Source organism: Terrapene carolina, unplaced genomic scaffold (assembly GCF_002925995.2).
Source record: "Terrapene carolina triunguis isolate 2854851 unplaced genomic scaffold, T_m_triunguis-2.0 Scaffold23, whole genome shotgun sequence".
In the NCBI taxonomy this organism is placed as follows: Eukaryota; Metazoa; Chordata; order Testudines; family Emydidae; genus Terrapene; species Terrapene triunguis.
In genome coordinates this window covers 15,653,735-15,672,806 of record NW_020664374.1, presented here as the reverse complement: position 1 = coordinate 15,672,806, position 19,072 = coordinate 15,653,735, and the positions used below count along the sequence as shown (strand labels likewise).

Sequence of the window (19,072 nt, the reverse complement as noted above, 5' to 3'; positions counted from 1 at the left end):
CTCTTAAAATGTATTTCAGAGTACAATGGTCAAGAGAACGAGTGATTAGGAGCACTTGTTTGAGACAGGTAGAAGCTTACATAATGCATCTACTTCTATGGGATGTATCTTAATATAAATCTGCACCCTACTTGCTATTAGGGATGTAAATATTGTTAAAAAATTAATCGTTTAAACAATTAAAATATCATTTAAACGGTTAACTGATTAAAGGGAGAGGGGCTGGGGTTGCTCTGGCCGGCAAGGTGGGGGCTGGGGTCAGTCAGCTGGACATGGGACTGGGGTCGGCTGGCCGGCCGGTGGGGCAGGGACAGGGACAGGTGTAGCCGGGGAGCCAGTGGCCTGCCGGTGCCACATGACTGGGGGTTAACAGTTAAGGTCAGTTAACTGGTAAGCCTAATGCTTACCGGTTAACATTTTATATCCCTACCTAATACTGTGTTTCTGGGCCACTTATAACTGTCAATCATAAAACTGGAAGGGACCTCAAAAAGTCATCTAGTCCAGGCCCCTGAAGTAAAGGCAGGACTACGTAATAACTAGAACACTCTTGACAGGTGTTTGTCTAACCTGTTCTTAAAAATCTCCAGTGATGAAGATTCCACAGCCTCCCTAGGCGATTTATTCCAGTGCTTAACTACCCTGACAGTTAGGATGTTTTTCCTAATACCCAACCTAAACCTCCCTTGCTACATTTAAGCCCATTGCTTCTTGTCCTGTCCTCAAAGATTAATGAGAGCAATTTGCCTCCCTCCTCCTTGTAACAACCTTTTATGTACTTGAAGATTATGTCCCCTCCCAGTCTTCTCCAGACTAAACAAACCCAATTTTTTCAATCTTTCCTCATAGATCATGTTTTCTAGACCTTTAATCATTTTTGTTGTTCTCCTCTGGACTTTCTCCAATTTGTCCATGCCTTTCCTGTAGGGATGTAAAAATGTTAACTGTTAACCGGTTTACCTGCCTTAACCATTAACGGATACAGATCCGATGAATGAAGAATGGATTTTGAATCCTTCAGGGTTTCTTCTGGGTTTCACCGGCTCTCTCACTTTAAGTTCTGCCTTGTATGGGAACAGATCTACTTTTGTTCACACGCTTTGGGGGAACTTAGAGCATATCTTTTCTAACTGCATTTGCTACAAAGTGTGCTGTTTTATCCAAAGACTCTGAAGCAACCTTTGGCCATATTCTGTGCCTTTGTACGATGGCGTTTTCTTCCTTTAGATCTAACGACAGGTGAGCCAAGGTCACACAACTTGTAACAAAGAATATAAGCCATACTTATGAGATAGGGGACTCTAAAGAGAACTTAGAAATCATGGTTGACAACCAGATGAACATGAGCTGCCAGTGAGAAGCTGTAGCCAAAAGAGCTAATGCAATCCTTGGATGTATAAGCAAGTAATATTGAGTACGAAAAGGAGGTTATATTACCTTTAACTACAATACCAATGAATCTGCTACTGGAATATTGTGTCCATACTTTAAAGAGGATGTTGAAAAATTGTAGAGGGTTTAGAGAAGAAGAACCACAAGAATGATTTAAGAACTGGAAAACAGACCATACAGTGAGAGACTTGAGAAGCTCAATCTATTTAGGTTATCAAAGAAAAGGTTAAGTGGTGATTTGATCACAAGCTAAGTACAGTAACTCCTCACTTAACATTGTAGTTATGTTCCTGAAAAATACAACTTTAAGTGAAACAATGTTAAACGAATCCAATTTTCCCATAAGATTTAATGTAAATGCAGGGGATTAGGTTCCAAGGAAATTTTTGGGGGGCAGACAAAAGGCATTATATACTGTACAGTACTGTACTGTGGTGGGGAGATGCCCCTGGGGCTCAGGCTGGGGGTGCAGGGTCTGGGAGGGAGTTAGGGTGTGGGAGGGCACTCAGGGTGGGGGTGCGGGAGGAGGCTCAGGGCTGGGGCAGGCAGGAAGTGCAGAGCACTTACCTGGGGCAGCTCCTGTTTGGTGCAGGGGGTATGCAGGTGGCTCTGCGCAGCGCGGCACCGCCCCCATGGCTGCGATTCTAGGAGCCGCGATTCTGAGAGTTGCCCCCCCCAGCAGGGCCACCTAGAACACAGGGGCTTTAGGGGCTGCAGGGCACTGGCCTGCAGCTCTAAAGCCCCTTTCGGAATGCGGCCCTGCGAGCACGGGTCGGAGGACTCAGGAGGAGCAGGGCCAGCCGCGCAGCCAGTGGCCGGAGAGAAGCGGCGCTTTCCCCTTCAAAGACGGCTGGAGAGAAGCGGCGCTTTGAAGGGGAAAGTGCCGCTTCTCTCCAGCCGCTGGCTGCCCCTGCTCCTCCTGAGTCCTCCGGCCCATGCTCGCAGGGCCGCATTCTGAAAGGGGCTTTAGACACAACGAGTCCCAGAGCAGCCAGCTCTGCCTGCCTGCCTATGGTTCTGTGATTCCCTCGGACTTCTCCCACAACCTCCTCAGCTGCGGGGAGCAGCATCCTGAGTAGCTCTGTGAGCTCTCCCTGCTGAGGAATGTCAAAGCAGCACAGCAGTCCCTCCCCACCCCAACTCCCAGTCTGTGTTCCTAGTGCAGGGCAGAACAGGAGCATTTAACATTAATGATTTGCTCTTTGTTCCCTAAATGGAGCAGCACACTCACCTGTCAGATACTTCCTGGAGCTTTGAAAGGGGAGAGGTGCATGGCTGCAGGGCAGCAGAGATCAAAACAGTGAGCAGAGTGGTCAGGACAGGCATTGTGGGATACTAGTGGAAGCCAGTTATGTCAACAAAACGAACAGTAGTGTCTACACTGCTGCTCTGTCAGTTTAACTTTGCCACAAAAAGCTTTATGCCGCTCATTGAGGCAGTTTTGTTTTGCCACAAAAAAACAGCGTTGTAGTGTGTACACCTCCCCTATTTAGTCAGCAAAACCCAGCTTTTGCTGACAAAATTTTGCAGTGTAGACAAGGCCTTATTCTTTCATTATCTGCACGGATACAAATGTAAATATATCATTTCTCAGCTTGTTGAGTCAGAGCCTGGAAAAACATGTTTTTCAGAACCTAAACAGATGTGAACAGGCAAGCAACACATCTGCCCTTAAGGAGTGTTGGGCTGTTTTTTTAAAAAAACTAGTCACAGCACTAGCCTCTGTGAGCCCTTCCCATATATGTAAATCATGGTTCTCTCAGCACACAGAATTCAAAACATGGAGGGTCTGATCCTACTCATATTAAAGACAACTACAGATTTGCCATTGCCTTAAATGAGAACAGGAACAAACCTTACATTTGGAATGAGTTATGTGTACCAAGAGAACTACATATGGGAAAAATCTCAAAAACTAATGTGACAAAATTATATTTGAAAATGCACTGATGCCTAAGGAAAAACATGAATTGATAATTCAAATATAATTACATATATTTAATATCTTTTCTTCAATTCTCCTCCCTTATTACTAAAGACTTTGCATGGGAATGATTAAGCTATCACTAAAACAATTAGTATTATTCTTTCAGGATCACACTACTTACATGAGGAAAGGAACACTAACAGTAGCAACGTAAAGCCACTTGTAGAAATTTCCTAAGCAGTGAAAAGTATTAGCAGAGGGAAAAAAAAAAAAGAGGAAAATGTAAGACTGATTGACAGAAGATATTGCTATTACCAGTCACTACTGGCAAATAATCTTGTTTTCATTGTTTCTGTCTCACCACCCCAACCACGTATGTCAACAGCTCTTTCAAAAAAGATTATTTTTCCCCCCCACTGCATGGGCCAAACTGCACTGCCACAATCTTGCACATCAGTACTGCTCAGATAGCAGCCACTAATCCTTCAAGCTGAGCAAAAGGAACTTTTAAAAGCATATTTACAATATTCAAATACAGAGCATTTTGATACTAGAAAGTATATTTTTGTTCATAGGCACAGGCTGTTTCCTTTAACTCAAAAAGAGAAGACAGAAGATACAACATTGATATATGTTTTTAAATGTAAGAAAAACTCAGATCATAGTGAACATGAAAACATATACGTTTTCCAGATCAGATACCTCACATTTGCCTAATCTTCCTTCCAGATTGCTTCAAGGGACATGGACAAAGAGGCACTCTCATGCAAGTACCCTTCTTTTGGGAAATGAGAGTGAAATTATCCTATATTTATATGAAGCCTTAAGTTTTGTATTATTTCTCAAACTATATCTGATTATTAAACAGCTGGTTACTTTAACCACATCGATTAACCAGCCTTATAAAAAGCTTTGAAAAACTTCTCAAATGGTGAATTTGATTCCTAACTCCTACACTGCAAATTATCAACACAGCAGTATACTCTGTCTGATTATTCTTTAGATCTAAGATGGTTCAAAAACTATGTGATGAAGAGCTAGTCTACACTAGAAACACTACATCGGCGTGGCTTCACCGATGCAGCTGTGCCGTGGTAGCACGTCTGGTGAAGACTCTCTATGCCGACGGGAGAGGGCTCTCCCGTCAGCATAATGAATCCACCTCCGCGAGAGGGGGTAGTTATGTCGGTGGGAGCTCTACCGCCAACATAGCACTGTCCACATCGGCGCTTAGGTTGGTGTCACTTATATCGCTCAGAGGGGTGGCTTTTTCACACCCCAGAGCCATGTTAGTTATACCGAAGTAAGTGGTAGTATAGACCTGGCCTTAGTCTTTGTAGTTAGATATACCAATTAATATAGATTACATTTCATATTCAAATTTCTTTAAAGGTGAGCAGACAAGGAATATATATTTTTAATTTACTCCTTTTTTTATGGAATGTGAAAAAAAGCTTGAATGTCAGCCAATATAGGTTTAAGTGTTTTCACTAAACTAATATTTCAAAGGCTCTCCAACTTTTCATATCAAAACAAATAAACAACACAACAACAATATAACGTCACATTACAACAATAGTAACCATGTTCGTGACACTGACACCTCAATTTTAGTCTGCTTTCTCTGCTGAGACAACACAGAAATCATGAATTCTGCATTATGGTATGGTACCTTTCTGTTGTGGGGCAAAAAACCTCTCCCCAGTATAATTAAAGACACTGACTTCCTTGTGTAATTAAAGAAAGAAGCAAAACAGTGGAAGCTGCAGTTCTCTCATACTCAAATATGCTAAGAATTTAACAATATCACACAATGACTAGCTTTTACCTCTCCTAGCCCCTCTGTAAATGGGAAGTAGACCATTTTTTCCATTTTGTAACTATAATACTCCAGGCAAGTTTAGTGGACACTATGAACACAGCAGCAGCCCACATCTCTCAAGCTACCTCCTACAGTGCTGGTGCCCAAATTTAAGACAGGTTAACAGAACTGGATATCAAGCAGTGTTTTCTTCCTTTACAACAGAGCAGTCCATGTTTGTTTCAGGTGTTCATCAGTGTATCTGACTCAGAGTTCCTCACATTTTCTCAGATAAGGGGAAGAGGAAAATTAAGTATAACATGTTCTATGTTCTTAACAGCTTGTCTGGTTCTGCTGCTGATTATTCCTCTCTGAAGCCAAAATCCTCATTTTTTCACACTGCACTTGATTACTGCATGAAGGATTATGATGCCACAAACAAAGAATTACAACCTTGGGGCAAATTAACTGAAGAAATCATAATCCTGCTTTCATGGGAAAAAATAGAACTAAAGAAAAAACCTCTAGAACATGACCAGAAAAGGGGCTTATGGAGAAGGTATTTCTATAGAAATTCCAAGTACTGTAGTATAACAGCTATTTGTATTCCAGTAGCAATGGTATAAGCTTCTTCTTTAAGCGTTTTAGCCAGCCCAACACAGCTTTTGTGGCTAATAGCCCATGGAAATTCCACAGACTTCTCTAGCTATGATCAGGGAGGCTGCTCCCTATTCCAAGAAGATATAACTTAGAGAATTTTATACTACTTCTCAACAGAGACTGTGTAAGGACCAAAGCAGCATTAGATAACCACCCACGACCATCCTGACATGGCTATGGTCTCATGATAATATCACACTGATAAAGAGTAATCCTCCTTCCCCAATACTAATACGGGGGAAGGAATGGTTTCCTGTCTGAAAAGGACAATATTCAAGAGGCTTTATAATCCAAACAAGAACCCCAATGTCTCACAGTTCTGTTACGGAACTGCCAAGGTCATCTTTACTTACGTAGAGATTTCATATGGTATGGTAAGTTCCTTCTGCTCCATGGTATATATTTTAATAATTCTATCAGCACTCAAGCAGTATATAATTTCTCTTTGACCAGAGAGAGGCAAAGACATTTTAGAATATGAGATGAGTGGAACAAAAAAATTTGCTATTAAAGTGACAATGATGTTTGTTATTTATTTTTAAACAGCTCCACAGCTAAAAAGAGAGATTGGACTGAAACCTAGAAAGGAAGAGAGGTGTTATGATGAAATTCGGTTTTGTTTGAGTGAGCTAGAAAGCTTTGTAAATATTGCATGCCATGCTCATATAGTACATTCTACGTCATGTGTTTTTTAAACAAATTCACAAAACTTGCAGCTAAGGAAGGCTGACTATGCACAGGTGCCTGGTTAAAACAGTTGTGCGGAGAAAAATATACTGAAGGTATATATACACAGAGGATTTACCAAATAAAATATAATCTATTAGTCAGAGCTGTTGGCTGAAAAGATATCATTAGAAATTAAAAAGTTCTGCTCTTTAATCAGGAATATTTTCATGACAAAGTTCAATTTTTCATTACAAGTTTTGCAGCTGCTTGGTCGATTTAAAAAGTGGCAAAATGTATTTCTTTTGTATAGTGGGAAACGTATATCCACCCTCCCTGAACTCGAAACTCACTGAGCTCAATGACAGCACCCCCTCTCCCGCCCTCCCAAACTAGTAAAGAAAAATTCACCTTCAGGTAAAGCTTAAAATATTGCAGCCCCAAAAGATGAAAGTTACAATCTTTCATAATTACTGAAAACAGGGAGTTTGAATGCTGGCCATTATACAAACTTAACCATAGCTGTCCCTTCCACTTCTACTGTAACAAAAAAAAATCAAGATTAATGTGCCCCAAATTTAAATTTGAGTCAAATTATGCAGCATTCAAGGTTTTTGTTTGTTTGTTTGTTTTAAAAACAGAACTGCAGAGGAAGCACAATAAGCACTCACTATCAAGTCACAAGAATTCTTATTATGGCCCAAACCCCAAACACTCATTCACGTGTTTAACTTCAATGGGACTACTCATGGGTGTAAAGTTAAAGCAAATGTGCATTTGAAGGTTTGAGGCCTATATTAAAAGGGTAGAGTCCAGGGTGTTCAACTAACACAATTTACTGCATATATACACTGAAGAAAAGAGATACTGGAATCACTTGTAGGTAGTTCTCTGAAAACTTCAGCTCAACGTGCAATAGCAGTCAAAAAGGCTAACAGAATGTTAGCAACTATTAGTGAAGGGATAGTAAAGAACACTGAAAATAGCATAATGCTACTATATAAATCCATGGTGTACCCATACCTTGAATACTTCTGGTTGCCCCATCTCAAAAAGGATAGAACGTAACCGGAACAGGTTCCAAGAAGGGCAACAAAGATGAAGGGTATGGAACAGCTTCCATAAAAGAAGAGACTACAAAGATTAGCGCTGATCACCTTAGAGAAGATGCAACTAAAAAGGATATGATAGAGGTCTACAAAATCAGGAATGGTGTAGAAAAAGTGAACAGAGAAATATTATTTACTCTTTCCCACAAAACAAAAACCAGCTGCCACCCAGTGAAATTAATAGGCAGCAGGTTTAATACAAAGAAGAGGAAGTACATTTTTGCACAATTAACTTCTAGAACTCATTGCTATGGAATGTTGTGATGGTCAAAGTATAACTGGGTTAAAAAAAAAGAACTAGATAAGTTCATGGAGGATAGATTCATCAATGGCTACTAGCTAAGATGGTTGAGAATGCAACCCCATGCTCGGGACAACCCTAAACCTCTACCAGAAGCCAGGGGGGAGTGGGAAGGGGAAGAAAGGTGGATCATTCCAACTGCCCTATTCTGTACACTAACCCTGTAGCTCTGGTTCTAGCCATTGTTGGAGACAGGATACTGGACTAGACAGACCATTGGTCTGACACAGTATCATAGTTCTTATGCTGCTGGGTTCTTCTATTCCTAAGAAGAAAGGGGAGAGATGTTATCTACACTGAATGCCAAATCATGTTTGAGATCATGTTAGAGCAGTGGTTCCCAACCCATGGACCGCTTGTGGCCCAGTTGGCACACAGCTGAGGCCCATGTGGCATCCTCAGGGACATACAGGTAGCATATATATTGTGTGGATGCACCAGCCCACACAACACATAGAGAGCTGCATATGAAGCCCACAATGGTAAATAGGTTGAGAAGCACTGTGTTAGAGTATGTTTACACTGGCTGTGTTAGAAAACATAACTAGCATGTTTTCTAATACCACAATGCTAAATACTAAATGGAGTTATTTGATGTTGTGTTAACTAATGTGCTGTCACCCTATGTATTCCCCCAGTGTAAGACATGGGGCAAATCAACACAGACACAGAGAGACCTCTTTAAGACCATCTATTGTGTCTGGTCTTATATTTAGAGTGTAAGCTCTTTGGGGGCAGGGACTGTCTTTTTATACAGTGTATAGCACAATGGGGTCTTGGTTCATGACTAGGGCTTTTAGGTCCTAGTGTAATATAAATAATAATAATAATAAAATATTAGGAGTCAAAGTGAATCAGCACTATGCCCATTTTATCCTTGGCCTCCTCTCTAACACTGCCAACTAGAAGCACACCAATTACAGTGATGATTTATGATGCAGTCACCTGGGTAGTAGAAAATGGAATAAACAGGAACAACTCATTTCACAGAAACTACCAAGTGTGTACAGCATGAATGTGTGTTAGTTCCCATGATCTGGGAAATGAAGGGCTCTGCATGTCAACTCACCTGAAGAAGGACAAGACATCAATTCACTTGGGTGCATGGGGAAAAGAGAATGGCAAAATGACACAAGCATTACAAAATAATGAAGGGTTGTGCAAACCACGTGATGTGCAATCTATGTGAAGAAACACTTGTCTTAACACTACCCCAGCATTACAGCTGGGGATGGACAGCACATGAAACCCTAAAATAGATGGACATCACCACCACCATGGTACCAACCTGGCACATATTCAGTCTCAAAGCGTCGTCTGGTTTCGCTAATTAAGGCAGCCTTGTCCTGCTGCTGAGAAACAAGAGGATAAACCCGGTATGAGACCCCCACACCCCTTTCCCAGGTATCCCCCTCTCCCCCAGTTCCCCCCACCCCACTCCTTTGTGTCTTCCAACCCACATGGTCTCCAGTGGTCCCCCTCCCCTGTCCCCGACCCCATACCCTCCAGCAGCTCCCCTCCCCAGTCCTTCGTGTCCCCACCCCCCGCAAGTTGGACACCCTCGTTTTCCCCGGGGTCAGCGGGCTCCGCAGTAGGGAGGGGGAGGGGACAGAGACCGCCTCGCTCTCGCGCAGCTACTCACGCCGGCCATGGTCCCGCTGAGGTTCCCCGGTCCCCGCAGCAGCTGGTGACAAGGCAGCGGAGCGGAAGGGGAGGGGAGCGCGTGACGAAGAGAGCAGCGGGGGGGGGGGAGCAAGGGAGCGCCGACTAACGCCGCGCGCTTCCCGGAACTACCCCCACAGGTCAATCAGCCCGCCGCCGTCCGCCCCCATGACGCCCGCCTGAGAGACAGCCCCGCCCCTCCCAAAGCCCCGCCCAGCGCCTGCCCGTCATTTCTTGTCTGTCTCTCTCCCCCTCCCCCCCGCCAGCCTTTCCGGGAGAGTTTCCTTTCCCACAATGCTTTGCGTGGCGGGCCATTCAGAGCCGGCCGGGAGCAGCTGAGCTGGGAGGTGTCGGCGCGCGCGGCGCACAGGGCGGGTAAGGGCGCGCGCGGGTGGGGCAGGGCCCGAGCGCGGCCAGGTGCGGTCTGCTGCCCTTTGCCCTCAGCGCCACCGCGGCGGCGGGGCCGGGGCGCAGTTAGCGAAGTTACGGGGTCGGGAGGTTCGTGCCTGTGTAACGGCCCCCGCGCCTGGCGCCTCTGGCTGCTGCCTAGGAACAGCTACGGAGCGCCTCGACCCCCCCCCCGTGTGTTCAGCCCAATCCTCGCCCCGCCCGAGCAACGCTCACCCCCTTGGGGGCACGTGTTGAGCTGCCAGGGGCCGGGGCAGGGCCGCCTCTCTGGGGTAGGCGGCTAGTTACTCTGCCTGGAAGTAAGGGATTGGCTGTGTAAAGAGCGATGACTTCAGGTGTGGGCTGAAGGGAGGACCCCGCAGCGCAGCGAAACCCGTGGCTGAGGTTTGGGCTGAGTTTTACTTTTGGCATTTAATTTACACATCTCAGGAAAGGACTTTAGTAAAGTGTGTTGGGGGCGAGGGGCAGATTGGGAAAGGTGCTGCCCACTCTTATCTAGCTTGGGAATCGGACTCTCCTGACTTACACGAACAGCGTTCATCTAGTTCAGGGGCAGGCAACCTATGGCACGGGTGCCGAAGGCGGCACGCGAGCTGATTTTCAGTGGCACTCACACTGCCCGGGTCCTGGCCATCGGTCCAGGGGGCTCTGCATTTTAATTTATTTTTAAATGAAGCTTCTTAAACATTTTAAAAACCTTATTTACTTTACATACAACAATAGTGTTGCCAGCCCAAAAGGGCCCGAGGAGGCAGCAGCGGGGTTCGTTGCCTGGTGTGCGCCGCACTAATAGACACACCAGGTATGGAGAAGTAAACCAAGTTTATTTGAGATCTCAAATTGTTGCTGAGAGACAGGCGCATCTCAAATCAAGCACAGCACATACAAGCAAGTTTTCTCTTTTATATTCCAAGCTCTGTTCAGTAAGCCTTTTGTTCTGGTTTCTCCCTCATACCCCTCCCTACCCAATAGCAGTTACAGCAGGTACACATTGTGCATGTTAGAAAAGTTTCCCTTCGCCTGCTTATCTTTTGGCCTTGCAAGGCCTGTGCAGCAGTCTTCCCCCGTCTTATCACTACGTTTCTGTTAGTGCGAGCAAAACAGCAGCTGTCTGCTAGAAAAAAGCTGACCCTTACATTTCTGCTTCAGCCTGCTTCAGCATGTAAGCAGCTAGCATAGAAGTAGGTGAAAGTTCACAAGATGGAGTCACTGTGGTTCACTTAGACCCAGAGCAAAGGAGTTTCATCGGCACTTATGGCCTTCCACTCCCCCGAGTTACCTGGTAGCTATGCCTAGTGACACCAACAATAGTTTCATTATATATTATAGACTTATAGAAAGAGACCTTCTAAAAACGTTAAAATGTATTATGGGCACACGAAACCTTAAATTGGAGTTAGTAAATGAAGACTCGGCACACCACTTCTGAAAGGTTGCCGACCCCTGATCTAGTTGATAGCTGAACTATCAGACTGAATAGAGAATCTAAGTGTTCTGCCCACATTCAAAGTTGTAAAATGTACACATCACCTGATAAGTCACTTGCAACTTGCATTTCTCACCACATTGATGGTGTGAGTTGCAACATCCAGTGGCAACCATTCAATTGGTAATTTCTGAATGTGGTCTGCTGCTATATTTGGGCTGGTTCAGCTTGGCTAGTCCAAGGATGGTTAGGTATCCAGAGAGCTACTTTTCTATCTAAAGTGTACAAGTTAGTAAAGTTTTTCTCTTTTGTGAATTATACATCCTTAATACATGTAGTTATAAGTAGCTTATTGATATCTTACATCTTGATCAAAAAGTATGACTGAAGAGGAGAGCTGTTGGAATCCATGACAAAACAATGCCATAAATAGAAAACCTTGGACGATCTCCAGATTTTGGTGCTAGAAAAAATCCTATCTGCCCAGTGAACATCTGCTACTGTAAAAAGCACTTTGCTAAACAGAGCAGAAGAATGCAACTAGTATTGTAGCTTTAATGCGAATATACTGTAATATGCAGCAGCCAAGATTTTACATGTAGTTTAGAACACTCATTTTTGTAAGATTGTCTTATTAAGTACTTGGAGTAATGGGGGGATTCCTCACTGGATGGCTAGAACAATAGTTCCCTTCCTTTTGGATCAGTCCTAGATAGAAATTTTATCAGAGGTGTTAACTTGCTTTTTAAATGAAAATACTATTTCTGCAAAGTTTGTTACTTGGAAAAACCTATTTTGGTGCAATCTTAAGGCTTACCTTGCAACTTGCACTGCACAGACAGGTACCATTTCAGCACACGGGTGAATTAGTTGCAAGTTCTGGGTCTTTAGATACACTGAATTTGAAAAATAGGAAATGGCGCACACATACTACAGTGATGAGGATGTTATAAGAATCTGTATAAAATAGGAACCTCACTTTTGCAGACTATTTATAAATCTTGGGTATTTAAGTGGTTTCCATTACTATAATATCTGACTGTCACAATCATTAATGTATTTATCTTCACAACACTGATGTGAAGTAGGGAATTACTACTATTCCTGTTTTACAGTTGGGGAACTAATGTACCGAGTGACTAAATGACTTGCCCATTCCTGTGGTAATGTTAACTTGTGTTCATTGGATGGGTATAACTTTGTTTGTACAAGTTACTAGTAGATGTACTAATACAGGTTAACAAATTACTTGTAACATGGTCTTTTATAAATTGAATGTGGTCACTTTTGTTTTTGTGGGACTGTTAATGAAAAAAAATGTATCCACGAAAACTTCAACTAAATTTTTACTATAAATGTTTTACAACAAATTTTAATCCATTTTTTTATCTATTATCTCTTTCTTATTATTGTGCAATTTGTGAATGGTAACTTGTAGCCAGGTTGTATTTCCAGGGTGGATTTGATTTAAATCAAATTGATTTAAATCACTAGTCAGGAAGACTCGATTTAATCATGGATTTGTACATAAAAGTGCATTTTTGTTGGTTGTTATAACCTTAATACATATTCTTCACAACTCAGAGATAGATGAAGGTTTCATTTTTAGAAGGTACACACTACAGTGATTTATTTTGAAAACTTGTCTGATTAGTTTTACAGCTATATCAGAAAATGAATGATTGGTTATTTCATTTAGCAAAGGTAATTGAAGCAGATATTTATGAAGTCCTTGGGAGGTGAACTATCTCCAATTCAACAGGTTAGTTGTTAATATTTGGAGGATTTTCTTGCCATGCTGTATTAGAAGGAGAACATCACCAGACAGACATTTAAATCATTTTATTTAACTAAAACAACAACGTTATGTATTCTGGATTTTTTTTTCAAAAGCAAACATATAATATTTTAACAAAAAAAGCATATGAATTTTTGAATTTAGTTAAACATTCAAATATTTTAAAATCAGGTTTGTTTTTGTTAAAATTGTTTTTACTAAAATGGTTAAATGAAATATTTTTTAAAAATTTAAATCGACTATGTCAGCCAGGTCAACATGAGAAATTTAAAATACTGGCTTCTGTAGCTAACTCAGTCATCTTCACCTTCATTTTCCTGTTTGTTTATAATCTGGAAAAGAAAAACAAGTTTTCCTGCTTTTTCAGGTCCCAAACGATTTCTCAATTTGGAATGAATTAGTCCAAAGGAAGAAAATATTCTTTCTACACCGGCAGAAGAAGCTACTGCTGTTAAAAGTGACATTATCACTTCAACAGTCTCTGAATCCAAGTGTTTAAGTGACTTCCACCAATTCACTAGTGTGACTTTCTTTAAACCACCATCAGTAAACATATATTTCTTGAATGGTTCACCTTTAGCTCTGAAGTTTATTATAGTCGGCATTATGGAGGGATGATTCCTGGATGTCCATGTCATAGCCAACTCCTCTTCTTCAGCAGTTAAGGTTTGACCCTGGTACCGAGTATTGAGAATATTTGCAAGAAAATGAGCTGGAGATAGTGCTTGTCCCATTTGTTTTTTTAATGCTTGTAATTTAACTCTGTCAATGCATATTTCTCTTTTTAAGATCTCACTCAGTTCCTTCCATATTTCAACAGCGTCAGCAATAAAACAACTATTTCCCTGCATTATTTCCCTGCATTTTGTTCAAGGCTACAGAAATAGGCTTCAGGGTACTCAGCGTGTGTTCAACATTTCTCTTAAGCCCAATGCTGAGAACTTTAGCTCTGACAGTGCCATCTATTTTTTCACGATTTTATTCACAAACCGTCATCAGATTAGGCTGGTTCTTGATATAGTGCTCAAAATAGTCCACTACTGAGTTCCATCGCATGTCTTGTTGGGAGAGTTAGCTTGGTTCATCCCACTTTTTTCAGAGCAGCTGCTGCAAAGTGCTGCTTTGTTACGGAAGTATTTTGCAATTTCAACAACGTTAGCCTTTATTTCTGGAACACTAACGTCTTTGGCTAGGAGGTGCATCAAATGAGCACTGCAACCATATTATGTTAGCTTGGGACTCTCCTCTAAATTTCTTCTCATCTTGGATACATTTTTGCAGCATTGTCTGTGACCAAGCTGCATACTAGACATTTGAATTTTTTTGTCACAGTTTGTTACAGCTTTTACTGCTACTTGTAAGTATTCTGCTATGTGTGCGCATTTCCTGATGTATCAATTGTTTCTGTAAGGAAGACATTCCCTTCTTCTGTTGTCTCACAAGCACATACAACAAGATCATTGTGGACATTGCTCCACTCATCGAGACTCAGGTTAACAATTTCACCCTCTAGACCTTTTGCACACTGCTCAATTTCTCTTTCATACACTTTATCCAGCAATTTGCCTGCGACATCTACTCTGTTGGGTGGACTGTATCCTGGTCTTAGTGACTGAACCATGTTAATGAAGTGTGGGTTCTCAATCGTACAGAAAGGAGAGATTGTTGCATAAACAAACTGGGCAATTTTTTCATCAGTTACCTTTTTTTTTAATCTGCTGGTTCTTATCACAAACTTATCTATAAAAAAACCAGGCGTTCTTGTGGCACCTTAGACTAACAAATTTATCTGAGCATAAGCTTTCGTGGGCTATAGCCCACTTCTTCGGATGCATAGAATGGAACATGTATTGAGGAGATATATACACAATACAGAGAGCATGAAAAGGTGGGAGTTGTCTTACCAACTCTGAGAGGCCAATTAAGTAAGAGAAAAAAACTTTTGAAGTGATAATCAAGATAGCCCAGTACAGACAGTTTGATAAGAAGTGTGAGAATACTTACAAGGGGAGATGGATTCAATGTTTGTAATGGCTCAGCCATTCCCAGTTCCTATTCAAGCCTAAGTTGATTGTATCTAGTTTGCATATCAATTCCAGCTCAGCAGTTTCTCGCTGGAGTCTGTTTTTGAAGCTTTTCTGTTGCAAAATTGCCACCCGCAGGTCTGTCATTGAATGACCAGACAGGTTAAAGTGTTCTCCTACTGGTTTTTGAGTGTTATGATTCCTGATGTCAGATTTGTGTCCATTAATTCTTTTGCGTAGAGACTGTCCAGCTTGGCCAATGTACATGGCAGAGGGGCATGGCTGGCACATGATGGCATATATCACATTGGTAGATGTGCAGGTGAACGAGCCCCTGATGGTATGGCTGATGTGATTAGGTCCTATGATGATGTCACTTGAATAGATATGTGGACAGAGTTGGTGTGACGTTGTGCAGTCTATATGGTTTTATAAAAATAAGTGAATGTAAGGTAATTGGGATATGCTTCATGCAAAAGGTCTCTTGTAAGGTATCATTACAAAGCTCAGAATCTACTGAGTGTGATCATCCTATTTGTAGAAATGTACCACTCTTATATCTAAAACTAGAAATATAAAACATAACTCTGAGGGCCTATTGTAATTATGTAAAGTGTGGGCCATTAATGATGGTTTGGAATCTTGATGACTCCCATTAACAAGGACCATTGTCTGCAGATGACTGTGTTTACCTGTGAGTCTTCCTGTATATGTGTGTGCTGGCAAGTGAGTAATGATGTCTTGCAGTGACATGTGATCATGTCACCTGAACTGGAATCCATCTTTAACCTGGTGCTTTTCCAGTGAGGGGGGGTGAAAACCCAGAGGGACAAAGGGTTCCCGCCTTATGCAAAAGATATATAAAGGGGTGGAAGAGAACAGAGAGGGAGAGGAGCCATCATGGAGAATCCCCTAGCTAACACCTAAGCTGGAACAAGAGCTGTACCCGGGGAAAGAATTGTGCCCAGGCCTGGAAGTTGTCCAGTCTGAGAAAAACTTACTGAAGCATCTCTGAGGGTGAGATTATCTGTATTTAGTTTGATTAGGCATAGATTTGCGCATTTTATTTTATTTTGCTTGGTGACTTACTTTGTTCTGTCTGTTACTACTCTGAACCACTTAAATCCTACTGTCTGTATTTAATAAAATCACTTTTTATTTAGTAATTTACTCAGAGTATGTATTAATACATGGGGGAGCAAACAACTGTGCATATCTCTCTATCAGTGTTATAGAGGGCGAACAATTTATGAGTTTGCCCTGCATAAGCTTTATGCAGGGTAAAACGGATTTATCTGGGTTTAGACCCCATTGGGAGTTGGGCATCTGAGTGCTAAAGACAAGCACACTTCTATGAGCTGTTTTTGGGTAAACTTGCAGCTTTGGGACAAGTAATTCAGACCCTGGGTCTGTGTTGGAGCCAGACTGGAGTGTCTCGCTCAGCAAGACAGGGTGCTGGAGTCCTGAGCTGGCAGGGAAAACAGAAGCAGGGGTAGTCTTTGCACATCGGGTGGCAGCTCCCAAGGGGGTTTCTGTGATCCAACCCGTCACAGTTGGCATCGGGCTTTGTTGCAAGGATAGGTTCCTGGGTCAGTGTTTTTGTTCAGTGATGTGTGGTTGCTGGTGAGTATTTGCTTCAGGTTGGGGGGTTGTCTGTAAGCGAAGACAGGTCTGTATCCCAAGATCTGTGAGAGGGAGGGATCAACTTTCGGGATAGGTTGTAGATCTTTGATGATGCGCTGGAGAGGTTTTAGTTGGGACTGAAGGTGACAGCTAGTGGAGTTCTGTTATTTTCTTTGTTGGGCCTGTCTTGTAGGAGGTGACTTCTGGGTACTCGTCTGGCTCTGTCAATCTGTTTTTTCACTTCAGCAGGTGGGTATTGTAGTTTTAAGAATGCTTGATAGAGATCTTGTAGGTGCTTGTCTCTGTCTGAGGGATTGGAGCAAATGCGGTTGTATCTTAGAGCTTGGCTGTAGACAATGGATGGTGTGGTGTGTCCTGGATGGAAGCTGGAGGCATGTAGGTAAGTATAGCGGTCAGTAGGTTTCCGGTATAGGTTGGTATTTATGTGACCATCGCTTATTAGCACAGTAGTGTCCAGGAAATGGACCACTTGTGTGGATTGATCTAGGCTGAGGTTGATGGTGGGATGGAAATTATTGAAATCATGGTGGAATTCCTCAAGGGCTTCTTTTCCATGGGTCCAGATGATGCTCAAAGAAACTGTGAAACCACCTGATCAGCATCCCGTGTCCCTGGGGTGCTGCCCGTGCTCCTCCCCACACAGCCCGGGAGAAACGAGCATGATCTCGAGCCTGTTCTCTTCGGAGAGGCTCCTTGTTCTGCCTCCGCAGAGCGAACTCCGAAGAGAAGAACAGGCTCGAGATCAGGCTCGTCTACTTTAAAAGTTCCTAACTGTCTCCAACTGCTGATCAGTTTTCCTTATACCTGGTTCGCTTTTTAAGCTTCAATAAGAACTAATACGCCAAGTTTGAAGCGTCTTGCTTTGGATGTGTTTGTTATCCAAGAAAAAAACTTCTGAATGGAACTTATGGGGAAAATGTGTTGGTTTTTTCTCAGAAAAGCTCAACTAACTTGGCCCAGATTTGGATGAAAAAAATCACTTTCAAACTACATCAGTTGAAATGAGAAATATTACATGAAAAACAATTTTGTTTGAGAAGCTTGTGAGCAGATTAATTATAGGGCTTAGTATGGAAGTAATTTAGTATTATTAAAATGGTTGCTACATATTTTAAAACATATATTTTTCACAATGTATAGTATTGATTTTTTTTTTAAATGCAGCTAAGAATTCAATTTACTTTCCCAATATCTGCTTGTTTCCTTGCTAAAAATAAACTAGATATAAATCAAGCTGTTTTCAGTTGCTATTGATTTGTGGGACCAGCTAATGGAAATTAACCTTTGTTCTTCTCAGGAGCTTGCTAAGAATATGTAGTTGGGATATAAATTGTGACCTGTCACTTGGCTTAGGTTGCCTCCATTCTTTACATTTTGTCTAGAAAAGGTTTTCTAGGCAACAATGATAATTGTATTCTTATTCTGAAAATGAAGTCTTTTAAAAAGACCTTTTTGTGTAACTGTGCTCAAGAGTCCATTAATGACTATTAGTCAGGATGGGTAAGGAATGGTGTCCCTAGCCTCTGTTTGTCAGAGGGTGGAGATGGATGGCAGGAGAGAGATCACTTGATCATTATCTGTTAGGTTCACTCCCTCTAGAGCAGTGGTTCCCAAACTTTAACAACCTGTGAACCCCTTTCATGAAAATGTCAAGTCTCGCGAACCCCCTCCTAAAAATGAATATTTCCAGGGATTTTCTCCTTTACCTGAGTATAAATTATAAAAGCAGTGATCTTGGAAATACACAATTTGTTTTTATGACATGCTTATTACATACTATTTATTATCTATCATTACAGTATTTTTATTACATTATGAAAACGGCAACACTCTTCCAAGATCTCACTTTTCTAGCTTGTATCACTTTGAATAAGCCTGTTATAAGACAAGGCTCCTATGTTTCATCAAGGAGTATCAGATGTGTATTTAAGAAGTCAACTCAAAGAGTTCCTCCTACACAAGCATTCAGGTCTTGAGCAGTCCAGGCAAACAACGCACGTTACAACAAAGCTTAAACTTGTTCTTCATAATAATTTTAAAAACAACACTAGCTGTCTATTTCATTTTAAAAACAGCAAAAAATATCCACCTCCCTTTCCTTTTCTTGTAAGGAGTCTTGAAGTTTAAATCTCCTCAGTGTGATAGGCTTGCTTTGATCTGCTTAGCTCTTGGAAGTTCAGGGGCTCTGGGCTGCTGGCCCCGTGCTGCCTGAGGTCCCTAGGGACAGTTCTGTCTGCCATTAGGGAATTTTTTT

General features: G+C 41.9%; 2 protein-coding genes across 5 annotated transcripts in view; one reads left to right on the top strand and one right to left on the bottom strand.

The window, feature by feature from the left end:
• Window positions 1-9,657, bottom strand: part of LOC112117523 (motile sperm domain-containing protein 2) — a 57,947-nt gene extending 48,290 nt beyond the window's left edge. For 2 of the 4 annotated variants that reach the window (XM_024215483.2, XM_024215486.2), the window contains exons 1-2: window positions 9,499-9,657; window positions 9,145-9,208 (exon numbers count right to left, since the gene is read on the bottom strand). In XM_024215483.2, coding sequence (XP_024071251.2) covers window positions 9,145-9,208; window positions 9,499-9,507 — 73 coding nt within the window. In that variant the 5' untranslated portion in view covers window positions 9,508-9,657. The remainder of the gene's footprint in view (window positions 1-9,144; window positions 9,209-9,498) is intronic. The other 2 variants (XM_024215484.2, XM_024215485.2) reach the window with 2 other exon arrangements.
• A 215-nt stretch (window positions 9,658-9,872) lies between these two features.
• LOC113406149 (Fanconi anemia group B protein-like) overlaps window positions 9,873-19,072 on the top strand; it is a 35,350-nt gene continuing 26,150 nt past the window's right edge. The window contains exon 1 of the mRNA XM_026649108.1: window positions 9,873-9,893. The gene's annotated coding sequence lies outside the window, so the exon portion shown is untranslated. The remainder of the gene's footprint in view (window positions 9,894-19,072) is intronic.